Below are 14,363 nucleotides of genomic sequence, written 5' to 3'. Positions count from 1 at the left end.
TTGTTGGCAGGTATGGATTGTGCACAGTCTGACAGTAGAGTGAGTCAGGGAGGGTCCCAGAAGGACCCATGTAATAATGAGACGCTGAATTAATAATAATGGGAAGTCTGTGCCAACAAGTTTTGGCTGGTGGTAATGATAGATGCAGTCTGTTTCTCCGGTCAAAAAAAGATTTCACATAATTAGAAAGCTATGGGGAATGCAGGGTTAACAGCAGCACTGAAAGGCTGTTTTAATTGTTAGTGAGATTGCCCACCTAATAGTCTGCTAATGACGCGATTTGACATGTTCTCCCCAGACACCTGGAACCCGGATATTAAAATTCTGCAGCTATGACTCCACTAGGAATGCTCCCATGAGCAAATACATGCTTGAAAATACTCTGAAGTGCATCGCATCGGGGGCGCCAAAAATAGCCAATCTACATGCTCACATTGTGCGTGTCGCACTGTGATGCTTTGTGAGCTTGACGGTTTTATTGTTAGTCTTAAAATAGCCGATTTACGAGCTTGTAGATCGGCTATTTTCAGCATGCAACCAAGTGTATGAAATGAATTATACTGGATCTCTTCTCCACTATAGTCCCACTAAATAGTTTCCATTTAGTTTCAGTCAGTGAAAAAGGTAGTCGACAAACTCTTTTTTTGTCATAGTATCCGTCGACGAAATAAACACTGGTAAAGGTCCATTTGGGTCCATTTTTACGCTAGCCTCTTTGTACAATCAGCACTGAGGGTTTTACTGTGCTGTACATAGACACAGGTTACACAATAAAATACTGAATCTCTCTCTCTGAGTTTGATCCCTTCATCTCTTTCCTTCCTTCCTTCACTGGCAATCCATTCAGCTCTTTTTTTATCTTTCCCTGAGTTGCAAACAATCCATTCGTCATCTGAGCTGAAGCAGTGGCGTTGCTCAATAACTAGGCTACTAGGCTAACGGCCCACGCACTGCACACACAAACACACTGGGTTGATGGGAAACGACCACACACACACGCAAGTCACGCATGCACATCTCCACTGCTCACTCAAACATACAATTTTTTTAGAGTCACTACGAATGCAACCCCTGAATGTGAAAAAGTGATCCATTCAAATGTTTTTATAGCATATGAAATTATGCACAACAAACACACACACACACACACACACACACACACACACACACACACACCTCCATCTATGTATAATTTAACACTAGTGACTTAGAGTGTGAGAACGCAGCAGAGCAGAGTAAGCATGAACTCTATACAGCCAATAAACAACAAAGCAAACAGAGAACAATGTAGTGCCTCAAAGACACTGATACCAAGTAAACAATGAACCAACTGCATCTGTCTAAACAACTGGCTATATAAACACCATTCGTCGCTCGACTCTCCTTCTGAGCTGCACACACACACACACACACAAACACACACACACACGCACGGCAAGGGTACTATACTTACGGCGATGCGGAGCAGGGTAGTTTTCACAGCAGCCCATCGGTCCAGACGTCTGTCAACAACCACGATGAAACCCACTCCTGACGACGCAACGCTGCAGAGAGGAAGAACACAGTGATCACCACGGAAGCCACCTGTGTGTGTGTGTGTGTGTGTGTGTGTGTGTGTGTGTGTGTGTGTGTGTGTGTGTGTGTGTGTGTGTGTGAGGGGGTGGGGGGGTTACAGTGTGTGTTATCCGTTGATCGTCGTGAATCCATCAGAATCAGATGACATGATTCCAAGAGACCATTTTGATCATCGTAGCAAATGTGTGTGCGCGTGCATGTGCGTGCTATGTCTAAAGTCATTACAATGGTTAGAACAGTGGTATAGTTCCTGCTACTGCTGGTTTTCCATCCTATGCGGTAGCTTATTGTATTCCCATGTTGTCCCAGGTGTGAATGCAATCAACTCCCTGGTAGGATAGAAAGCCAGCAGCGCTCGGGGAGTTTCCCCACGCGCATGCACGCTTACAGAGTACACAGCCAAATCCTTACTGATTGATCTGTGATCAAATCAATACATATATTGATTAGTTATGGTTTCATTTAGTTATGACATCCTAGGCTATTTTAGCATGTCACTATCCGTTTTTCATTTGTATGTGTATATCAGTGGTTTTCAACCAGTGGTCTGGGCCCACTAGTGGTCCTTGAGGCGGTTCCAGGTGGTCCCCAGCTAACTGATGGAGAGTTGGTATTTGGTAACCAAATGGACCCTTATAGATCTTTTACTCTTACGGTACGGGTCGTACGGGTCCATTGTGGTTTCATGTTATGCTCTCAAAAGTTAAATTATTGTCAAACATATGCATTTCTTCATTTACGAGAAGTCTACAAAATTAGAGAATGTAGAAGAATTGTTATTTTTGATCAACATTTAGCCAACAGCATGACAACAAAATATTCTAAGTCTGAGTGTCATTCTAATGGGTCTAAATGTCATCAAATGGTGGTCCGTGGCTCAAATGCCAAATGAATAATGGGCCTTGATATGAAAAGGGTTGAAAGCCCCTGGTGTGTATGGTTAAAGTGCTTGCGGTTCACAGACAGCGTTGGTCATGTTTTTCATCCGTTGGGCTCCTTCTGGTATGTAAACAATATGAGATAGCACTGTTAACCTTGGGAGAATGTTTACAGTATATGCCTTTAGAGTTGTCTGCTTAACCCATTTAGACAGTAAATAAATTTAAAAAAGCCGAACCTTTAGTGTGGTTTGAGCTTAAGGAAAAACGTGAAATTAAACATTGAACCCACAAGCATACAACTGAGCATAACCATTTAACCCATTGGCCTGGGCCATGGCTCAGTGGTCCAGGCACCTTGGCTGGTAATCCAGTCTGGCAGTGTGCCGCGGGTTCAACTTTACTGCATGTCAAATACATATATTTTTTGGGGTCCTTGACATGAAAATGTTTGAGAACCACTGACATAGAAACAGGTTTTTTTCAGAAAACTGTCAGGATTTAGAAGGCATTTGTAGAATCGGCTTCAGGTCTAAATGGCCAAGCCTAGATTCAAGTCTAGACTTAGTTGACCGGGGTCCCCCAGGGCTCTTTACTGGTTCCTACTCCTCTACAGCAAATCTCTGAAACAGATCACAAAGGTTCGCCCCAGATTACGGACGCTTCAAGGTGGTCACCAAGAAATGGCTATTATTATTACAAGAGGCTATGACATGTATGGTGTTTGTGTGTGTGTGTGTGTGTGTGTGTGTGTGTGTGTGTGTGTGTGTGTGTGTGTGTGTGTGTGTGTGTGTGTGTGTGTGTGTGTGTGTGTGAGAGAGATCAAAATTGCTTAACAGTTTGTCTGTTATGATTATGAGCAAGCCCTCTTATGATTATGAGCAAGCCCTCTGACTACCATGGCAACGGTGTGTGTGTGTGTGTGTGTGTGTGTGTGTGTGTGTGTGTGTGTGTGTGTGTGTGTGTGTGTGTGTGTGTGTGTGTGTGTGTGTGTGTGTGTGTGTGAGTGAGAGAGAGAGAGAAAGGGGGAGAGAGAGAGAAAGGGGGAGAGAGAGTATGATACCCTTCAACAATTATATGGCCATCCATTCCACAGGCACTGCCATCCATATTACGCTCAATAACCTTTATATGTGCAAGACTGTGTGTGTGTTTAGAATGTTTTCCCCTCACAATCAAATTGAGTCTAATTATTATCAGCAAGCCAGTGCATGCTAACACACACACACACACACACACACACACACACACACACACACACACACACACACACACACACACACACACACACACACACACACACACACACACACACACAACACGCCTTGACTGGTCTGCTATCCACCAAGAGGTGCCAGATTGGCAACGCATGCACACGCGCACACACACACACACACACACACACACACACACACACACACACACACACACACACACACACACACACACACACACACACACACGCACGCACGCCAACATACAAATACTGCTGAGGTGGTCCATCTGGATAACAATATTAGCCAATAGTCAAAACGTACACGCACACACGCATGCGCACGCACACACACACCACACACAAGATGCAGTGTCCTACCAAGTGAAGGCCGCGGCAGCTAATCACCAATTCATTCCTGCGGCTGGAATAATATTCCTAACACGGCAGCCTAGCTGGCTGAAATCCCAAATGACTTCCCCCCCCCCCACCACCACCCCAACCCCAAGTCTTCAATAATCCAGGAAAATGCCATTAATATTCCATATAATGTCCGGAAATCGTTACATTTCTCCCCCCAATTCTTCCTTATTCCAACGCGGTCATGGTTCTTTCATTCCCTCGCTGTGATGCGTGATATAAGATGTGATCGTTGCACCTAGATGGAGAGATGGAGCCTTTTTGCATCCTTCTACAGCATCTCTCTCTCTCTCTCTCTCTCTCTCTCTCCCCCTCCTCCTGCTCTGCCCGCTTCCAGTCCTCAGCCAATTAAAATTAAGCCCACCGTTCACCGCTCTCCCTGCCAGCCAATCGCCGCTTAGAGTGTTGCTCAATGGCTGCACAGGGTGTGAATGGCTGGTGTGGAGCTGGGGGGGGGGGCGGGACATAAGAACACGCCCCCCCACCCCCTTCCCCCCACAAACACCCAGCACCATACCACCCCCCTTCTCTCCCTCGCTCCTTTTTGTGTGCGTGTGTGTCTCTGTGTGTGTGTGTGTGTGTGTGTGGGGGGGGGTGCGCGCACACGTGTTTTGTGTGTGTGTGTCAGCAGTAAAGGCAAGCAAAGGTGAAAGGATGTGAGAGAGAAAGGAGGTGTAGTCTAGAGAGGGAGAAATAATAATTATTATTAATATAATAATAATTATTAGTAATAAAAATAGGAGGGCCAGAAGGGGTCTCTTCTGCACTTCCCATTGCAATCGCAACTGCAAACTCACTCCCAATCTTCCGCCGTCGTCTGAAAACGCACCTCTTCAGACTCCATCTTAGACCGTAGCACTTGCCCTAGCCTCGACGACCTTACAGGCGTATGCAAAGGCTCAAGTTATGTAATCTATATCCTATACTATAGATACACTCTATAGTTAGTATAGTATAGCATACGCATAGTTTGATTATACAGATATTCCACTGTTATGTAGGTTCTTAGCCCACGTATGATTCATGATGAATGACTATTTTGATGTATATGATGTATTACCATGTTTTTGTTCTTGTTTTTGTTTTGTTCTCTGGATGAAGAGCGTCTGCTAAATGCCTAGTAAAATTGTAAATGGACTCCGATAATAAGCGAGATGCGAGATGAAACCGTGGAGGTGATATAACAGATAAATAATACATTAAATAATGAGAGATGAAACGGTGGAGGTGATATAACAGATAGATAATACATTAAATAATGGAAGTGCACAATGATAACAGATAAATTAGAGGTAGGGCGTATAAGTGACGGGCGCTCTTATCGTCATATACACCAGTAAGACGCGCAAACGCGGGAAGCGAACGCAGCTCGTACATATTTGGGTTTTGGACGTATAGCTGCTTTGGGGACTCCTTATATGGTTATGGCTGAGTCATGGTGACGTAATCACTCAGCTCCATATATGGGCACAAAAGCGGGACAGACAGACAGACAGACACACAGACACACAGACATGATCTGCTAGGTCTCATATTAAGTGCTCACTGCATTCGCAATCATCTCACGACGGCCAATCACAATTGGCGTCTTCACTTTTCTGTCCTCAGCTTTTATCCTCAATACGTGCATTGCCTCAGCCAATCAAATCATCACTATGTGGTGCTCAGCCAATCAAATCAGCGCTATACGGGGTGCTCAGCCAATCAAATCATTGCTATGATACACACAAAGCTGTGCATAGGAGGAGCTAGCGCCCCTCAAAAATGTGGCCCACACGCACACATTTTCCTTTTTTTAGTCAATAGTCAATCTAAAATTAGCTATTTAAAAAAAGAGTATTCCAATTTCTTTGATATAAGAAGAAATATATATCAGCAAAAAAAACCTGCATCTCAATTAATCAATTCACTTACATCAGTATAAGGTTACATAAATGTGGTTTAAATTTCCGGTTTGGATATACTGTATGTTGGGTTAAATGCCCAGCCCTAAGTGGAGGCATGAATGATAACATATACAGTTAAGACATGTAGATATAGAATGACGCCAGATAGTGACGTCAACATTCTGATGACTGGGAGAAATAAAATGATGACACTTTGGAAAGAGAACAGACGGAGGCATTGTCTTTCTGTTAAATCCATTTCTCTGCAGTCCCTTTTCTCTCCCTCCCTCCCTCCCTCCCCCGCCCCGCCCCGCCCGTCAAGATCAATATAACTAGTAAATTCCACAGTAGCAGCTTTTTCATATTTTCTATTTTTTGCACATTTTCCTATATAATGCCTAATTTTGCACAATTCAAATGTGTATTACAATAAATCATTGTCTTTGTGTAAGTAATCAACTGGGGAAGTTTCATGGCGATATTAATTACATTTTTACCTATTCACCTATCATTGTTATTGTAGGGCAGGCTATATAGACCCTACTGTAGGTGAAAATTACAAAATATGAAAAGGCTACTCCTGTGGAAGGGTCATCATAATTTACTTATATTGACCATAAAAACCATACCCATTTAATATAGGTATGGTTTATGATATAGGTTATATAGGTATGGTTTATGCTCAGTTCATAATTAACGACTTTCCCATTTTGGAGAACTAAAGCAGTTCCCAACTGGTGGAAAAGGGGCCACTGTGTTGTACCTGCTAACTATGAGGCAGACCAGTCTGACTGGTAGCATTATGCTGACATCTACTGGCCGCAGACGGTGGTAGATTACATTAAAAGATTTGTGTTTGCATTGTGTATGTGTCCTCTCTCTCTCTCTTGACAACTAGAAAGGTGCAATTCTGGGAAAATGCAAGTGTGTTTTGCACCAGTGTTGATTTCGTCGACAAATGATATGATGTTCCTCGACGAAAATGTTCCACTGACGAAAATGTATGGAAATGTTCTTATGTCTATGGTAAATGGTGGTATTTGCAAATCAAATGTCCGTGGGTGCGTGTGTGCGTGCATGCGTGCGTGCGTGCGTCCAACCTGGGGATGCTGGTCAGGTAGCTGAGAACACTCTGAAGCTCGTCCTGGTCCAGCTCGCTGAACGCAGTGAATTCTGGGAAGACGATGATGGGCCGTCCGTTCTCCCCGCGGCCGCCTGCCAACGCACAGGGAACAACCCACGATCACGGAAGGGTTAACCTGAGAACGGACTCTACAAATGTCTTCTAAATCCTGGCGGTTTTCTTTAAAGACCAGTGGTGGTTTAAAACTATTTCATGTCAAGGACCCCCAAAAAATGTATTTGGCATTTATTTTGGCAGCCGACCCCCATCTGAAAATATGTTGTTCCAGGGACTGCCGCAGACGCAAAGATTTGAGTTAAAAACGTTTGCTGTGAAACAGTATATATATATTCACGATTTTTCAAAAAAAATAGCAGATCTACAAGCTCTTAGCATGGCACTCTGTGTCTCCAGAGTAGAATCGGCTCGACAGTCGTCTATGGTAATATGATTTACAGAGCAGTCAAAAAGGCTAAGGATATAAAGGCTAAATTGGCTAATGGCTAAATTTAAAATGGCACATATAAAATAATTATTCACACTGATATATCACTAGACTGATAACCAAATAAGTAAAATGGAATCCAATTACATTTCAGACTTCTTTTAAAGAAATTCTGCATGGGTATTAAAGAGAGTAAATTAAGTTTCCCAGTGACTCATGTTGGGGCCAAACTCAAACAAGAAATACACTCTGTCGAGATGCCAACTTGTGCTTTGCACTAGTGTTGTTTTTGGCAGCAAATTTAGATTTTAGTTTTAGTCATAATATAGTCTCTTGAATAGTTTTCATTTAGTTTAGTCACATTTTAGGAATGTTTTAGTGTTAGTCTAGTTTTAGTCGACTAAATGTCATAAGATTTATTTTACATCTACAGTTAATCTACAGTTGATTTAGTCGATTAAAATGTATTTTGGTGGGCCTTGATGCCGTCGTAATGACTGATTTTCAGCATTGCAACCAAGTGGAAAATAACTTACACTGGATCTCTTGTCCACTAGTCCCTTCCTAACATTTTAGTGTAGTTTTTATTTGTTGACGAAATTGTCAGTATATTGGCAGGACGGGGGTCGCGAGACATGGCCAAAGCATTGTCGGGAGTCCCCACAGCCAAAAACGTTGACAACCCCTGCATTAGCCTACTGGCAGTGTACAGCAGAGAACTCTTGGGGACAAAAAGATCCACAGACCCACTGATGATAGATTTCAGAACAAAACCATAGCATAGTGGGCCCCAAAACCTAAACATCACACTCACTCACACACAGACAGACAGTTGGGTTACTATGCAACCGTTCCCGTTTGGTAACGCCTTGTGAATAATTAATCACCAGCGTGTTCTAAATAGCAACCTGAGCCAGCAGCCACTAATGGAAGAAACGGACACGTTTTTGTATGACGCTGGGCTCTGCTGTGATCGGCGGATATAAATGCTATATGTGTGTGTGTGTAGAATTAGAACGTGTGTGTCTGAATAGGGCTTAACCTATTCAGGACGGGAACCCCTTTAGGTGTTTTAAGCATTAAGTTATACGTTAGCTATAGCTGTTGAAAAATAGCAGATCTACAAGCTCATAGCGCGGCACTCGGTGCCGCGCTATGAGCTTGTATGAGCTTGTATGAGCTTGTCCCAAACTGACCCTTTGGTGTGGTTTGGGCTTTGAAGCACTGGCGACAAGTAGCCTACTGTACTGTACTGCACAAGACACCGTGCTGTAATTTAACCAATTTCCGTCGTGAATTCAATTGCTCAATGACATAAAATTGAAATGAATTTGAAGGTGTATGAAATTGGTTAATTAGATTGCATTCTACTGTATAAAAAAACACATTTGGAGGATATTAGAGACTTTTAAAATGATACTTGGTCATTTACGATATGAACCGTTTCTGAATCTGAAGTTAAACACACCTGGCAGAATGGCAAACTGTTTCTGAAGCTCGGAGCCGATTTCTGCTGCAAACAGTGGACTGCTTCTCCTCTGCATGATTTCATCTGGAGAGAGAAAGAGAGAGAGAGAGAGAGAGAGATGCTCAAATCTGGGCAATCCGACATTGTGTGTGTGTGTGTGTGTGTGTGTGTGTGTGTGTGTGTGTGTGTGTGTGTGTGTGTGTGTGTGTGTGCCGCACGCGTGTGCGTGCGTGCGGCTATACTAGTACTAGAGACAACTAGGCTCTATGACATTACTTATGACTTTAAGGAACGTTCCAGCCAGTTTACCAGTTCTCTTTCACAGAATAGCAACAGACAGAGAAGGAGAGGATGGGGCGAGGTGGGTGTCTGAGGAATCCTCCACATTTAAAGGGATTAAAGTTTCATCAGTCCTCTTATATATGTCACCACCATAAACACAATGAGTCATCATACTGTACATAGGCCTCATGTTATAGGCCTCATGTGTGCATGCACCCACGCACGCACGCACGCACGCACAGACAGACAGACAGACAGAGAACTGGAAAGGCTGTGGTCGGACTAAAGTCTGCAAGCAACAGATGCCGAAATATCAGCTCGAAAACATGTAAAGTATGATAGAACGGAAGACAGTGTATCGTTGTTGGTTAAGCATTACAGAAAGCCTCCAGCCTCAGAACAATAGTCAAGGTTACAGAAACTACGATATATTAATGGTAAATGGTGCATTTATATAGCGCCTGGCCTTTATCCAAAGCGCTTTACAGAGATTGTGCATCAAAATGCATTTCGGCGGGCCTTGATGCCGTCGTAATGGCTGATTTTACACCTGCTGAAAATAGACGATCTACAAGCTCACAGCGCTCGTAGATCTGCTATTTTCAGCATGCAACTGATTTTAAAATGACTTATACTGGATCTTTTGTCCACTAGTCCCTTCCCAACATTATAGTCTAGTTTTTATTTGTTGACCAAATTGTCAGTATATTTAGTCTTAGTTTTAGTCATCATAGCTTAGTTTCCATTTAGTTTTCCTCAGTGAAAAAAGGTAGTCGATGAACATTTTTAGTCTTAGTCGACAAAGTCAACACTGATTGTATGGCTGACCCAAGCTTTTACAAAACATCTGAAAACAACCTGTAATTGCTCCAATGACAGGGACGTTTTAACTGGGCTCCATTACAGGCTAAACCAGAAGGAGGGAAGGAGAAATGTTGAGTGGAAAACAGGACTGAAATAACAGGAAAGGAGGACAAACTTACCACAACGCCAATAACCCAGGTAAGTTACGTACTGTAGGCCAGTGCTTCTCAAACGTTTGCATGTCAAGGACCACCGAATATACACTAATTAGCCCCGCGGACCCCCAAGTTGAAGAGATATGCCAGGGACCCCCATAAGAGAAGAGTTTTACAGTGTGTGTACTGTCTGTGTACTGTGTGTGGAAGACCCAGCTGTTCGTAGAGTGTGTCAGGGATTTACGTTTTGGAACGTATCCAGACATGTGGGCTGTGTGTGTGTGTAAGCGTGTGCGTGAGTGCATGTAGGGGTGTGTGTAGGGGTGTGTGTTGTGTCCTACAGTCCTAGTGACCCCGAAACTAAAACCCAATACTCTTGACCTACTGAAGTTGTAACCTTGTCCTCCACTATAACTACAACGCACAACGTCTACTGGTCAGTTCTTGGAACACAATCAGTTTCAGTTTATTTTTATTTATAGTGCAACATCACCCCAAGGGGTCTCTGTGCACTTCACGACAATACACAGCAAAAAACAGCAATACAAAAAACACAATAGCACGGTAACACAACAGCGAAGAAATACAGTAAAGCATAATACAATGTGTCAATACACATGGCTGACATACAGTAAGTATATGCGCTCAGAAGGTCCATTAATATAACAGAGTTTTAAAACCACAGGGCAGAGCAAGGTGGATATAGTGATTTCAGTGAACTAGGGGGAACCATAATGCAGGGGGAAAAAATGTTTTAAAGTCTAGATTTAAAAACGTCTAGTGAGTTGGCATCATCTAACCGCATTCCAGAGACAGGTGGCACTATGTGTGAGCCTAGTACAACTCCTGCCACCAATGCCACCCTTTGAAACGTGTGAGGGCGTGCCGTGGTTCTTTGAAAAGCTAGACTCTGGTCTGCTGCAAATTGTCTCAGAGACGTGTGACTATTATGCCTCCTTAAAATCAAATAAATATCTGGGGCAGAGTTGGGCATCCAGCACTAAACTGTTTTGCTTATACTTTTTAGCCCACAATTTTGCAAACCATTTGTTCACCCAGTGTCAATTATCTAATGTAATCCTGGATGCTACACTTCCTCTGCGAACCTGGGGGGACAGCGGACTGACCTCATGCTTCCTTCTATGCATGAGGAGTCCAAGCGGCTTCTTTTCACCTGACAGGGGCTTATGGCAGGGGAAATAGCCAATAATGCACTTTTGCACAAAATAACACCTGGACCTCTTTGGTGGGGACGTCACGTAACAACTACAAATAAAGGTAAGAAAGCCTTCTAGCATGGAATTCTCCTTTAAGAGCCCATGTTCATATAAGGAGTAGGATGGATGGTACATACATCAGACATTCAGGCGTCAAGCAGCCTTTCAATGGGTGCTGAGGCTGTGAGGCTTCCATTCTTAAACACACTGCTGTTGTGACCTCAATGAAATGAATGAAAATCCCACTACAACGGCTGGCCTGCAACTGAGCTCTGTGCCAACCACAACACGCACACACACGCTCGCGCACGCGGCCGGTCCCAGATTCCAAACCACAAACAGCGACTATGGGGGGCGCAAAAAGAATGTCCCCCTCCTCCTTGTACCCATACCCTAAATACTGCAGACCCCCCCACCCCCACCCCACACCACAACCCATTCATTCATTCAGAGACTTAACTGGTGCTGAGGGAGTAGGATAAATGACACACACCCCACAGTTCATTCTATGAAACACAACATATGTTCTCAAAACATTTAGACTCATGACTGATTTCAGAAAAATCTACGTCTCTATATCAGTGGTTCTCAAAATAATTCACGTCAAGGACCCCTAAAATGATGTATTTGGCCGCCCATTTGAAAACGGGTTGTTCCTGAAGTAGACAAGAGGTCATCCAATCCTAGCTTTGTCTGAAGTGAGTGCTGAGTTTGAACTGTAATAAAGTGTGTACACGCGCGTGTGTGTGCATGTGTGTGTGCGTGCGTGCGTGTGAAGGAAAATAAAACCTGGATTTGGAGAGGTTAAACTAAAGCACAGAAAAGATGTTTGAAGGGGCTTTGTTGGAATGGAGGACATGCTTCCTTCACACATTCCTACATATTTAATGCGTTGGCCTGGCTGTAGTTCCCAATGTGTTTGTGCATAAACATCCGCATGTGTTCGTGAGTGGCATGTATGGCTGTTTCTTCATAGCGTGCATGTGTGTGCGTGCGTGTGTAGTGTATGCATGATTGTATACTGTATAATGTGACAGTTAATGTTAAGATCACAGTTGAGAAAAGCTCAGCCATTGATTGTCTGCTTTGAGCTTACATGCATCCTAGTGTGTTCAGAGCTATACACCAGTAAGACGCCTGAGGGCGAGAAGCGACCTCGCCCTAAAGTAAGTGTGTGTGTGTAGAGCTATGTATATTATATATTATATTATATGACAATTCTGGCCTGGGTCTGAAGATGAGTGGTTTCTTGCCACATCATCTCTCTCACCGTAATGTAATATGAAATATGTTCAAATAATATTAGGCCTTCACTAAGTCCCTCCCCAACCCGTCCAAAAGGCACATTAGCCTTGGCTATAAACCCTATGTACAACGCAACGGTTTCATATTTTTATAACTTGATGCATTGTTTTTTTGTATTGGCAAAATAAACGTGTAAATAAATGTGCACTTTACTTACATCATGATCTGGTTGGTTCATATACAGTTAGCAACTAACATTGACTGACCCGCTTCCATGTTTTTCCTCCCGGAATGTTCCCCATGCAGTGAGGGGTGGGAGGGGCTGGGAAGGAGCGGGCAGGCAGGCGCAGTCAGCACACACAGAGGTCAAGGCAGGTGCAGTCAGCGCACACAGAGGTCAAGGCAGGTGCAGTCAGCGCACACAGAGGTCAAGGCAGGTGCAGTCAGCGCACACAGAGGTCAAGGCAGATGGCTGCACGCGCAGTCAGCGCACACAGAGGTCAAGGCAGATGGCTGCAGGCGCAGTCAGCGCACACAGAGGTCAAGGCAGATGGCTGCAGGCGCAGTCAGCGCACACAGAGGTCAAGGCAGATGGCTGCAGAAGCACAACAGACGTGTGCTTTAACAACAACAAATGTTACTTCTGTGAAAACAGAAGCACAACACAAGGATAAAGAACACATTCAATGTCCAGTTTGCTAATTGACAACAACAACTACTACTACTTTGAATTTCTCTAACTATATCAAACTTTCACGACAAGTACAATGTAATTGTAACATGTAATTGATGAAAAGGCTACTACGGCAGATTCGGTTCAAGGAAGTTATTGTAGGCTATGTGGGGATTATCTGACACGATCTGAAACATGTCTCCGAGTCTTGCCTTGCCCCCCACCCCCAGCCCCTCACTGGGGAAAAGTGTGTTTAGTGTGTTCAGAAAGCGAGAAATTCTACAACACACACTGTACCAGCTACTGTGTAGGCCTAATCAATAGTTTAGTTCACATTAGGTGGCTTTCTGGGGTGCATGCTTAGTTTAGACTAGTCATTGGTTAGACATGGGTTAAGGTTAGGTTTAGGTGTGCTGCCCCGTGGGAAGTTAGGGTGAGGGTTTGAGATAGGTTGTAGTTGTAGGACTAATGACTGGTCTAACCAATGACTACCGGTAGTCTAAACAAAAAACTGTCTAAACTAAGTACTGCAGTGCACCCTCCTTTCTATCAAAAACATTTCACGTTTTCCTCTCATTAAAGGTAGAGTAAGTGATTTCACTCAAAAAAACGTAGGTTTCGTTTTTGGGTGTGGGACCTAAGCCTTCGTCCAATCAGGATAGAGTCAAAAACGAAACCTAAGGTTTTTTGACCCCCAGGGGTTAACTGGGGACAGGGAGGAACTCCCTATATGGTCAGCACACTCTATACTAGAGAGGATTATCACAACAAAACAAAAAAATAAGTGATATTTGAATTAAGTGAAATCACTTACTCGACCTTTAATCACACACACACACACACACACACACACACACACAGTCCAAAAGGTGCATTAGCATGCAGCCGGCTGCTCAGAGATCAAAGGCACAGGTGGCAGCAGGGACCCCTCTGATGTTCACACACACCACACAACTCTGAACACTCGTGCAGGGACAGA

At 43.7% G+C, this 14,363-nt stretch overlaps 1 protein-coding gene across 3 annotated transcripts in view; it reads right to left on the bottom strand.

Moving 5' to 3' along the window:
* LOC308311335 (guanine nucleotide exchange factor DBS-like) overlaps positions 1-14,363 on the bottom strand; it is a 77,004-nt gene that overhangs the window by 33,532 nt on the left and 29,109 nt on the right. For 2 of the 3 annotated variants that reach the window (XM_080758015.1, XM_080758016.1), the window contains exons 2-4: positions 9,009-9,092; positions 7,073-7,187; positions 1,454-1,544 (exon numbers count right to left, since the gene is read on the bottom strand). The exons of the other annotated variant lie outside the window; for it this stretch is intronic. In XM_080758015.1, coding sequence (XP_080614141.1) covers positions 1,454-1,544; positions 7,073-7,187; positions 9,009-9,092 — 290 coding nt within the window. The remainder of the gene's footprint in view (positions 1-1,453; positions 1,545-7,072; positions 7,188-9,008; positions 9,093-14,363) is intronic. 3 annotated transcript variants of the gene reach the window in all.

This window comes from Protomyctophum bolini (assembly GCF_963924005.1).
Source record: "Protomyctophum bolini genome assembly, chromosome: 24".
Lineage (NCBI taxonomy): Eukaryota > Metazoa > Chordata > Actinopteri > Myctophiformes > Myctophidae > Protomyctophum > Protomyctophum bolini.
The sequence above is the reverse complement of the archived record's forward strand: the minus strand, read 5'-3'. Positions and strand labels throughout refer to the sequence as shown.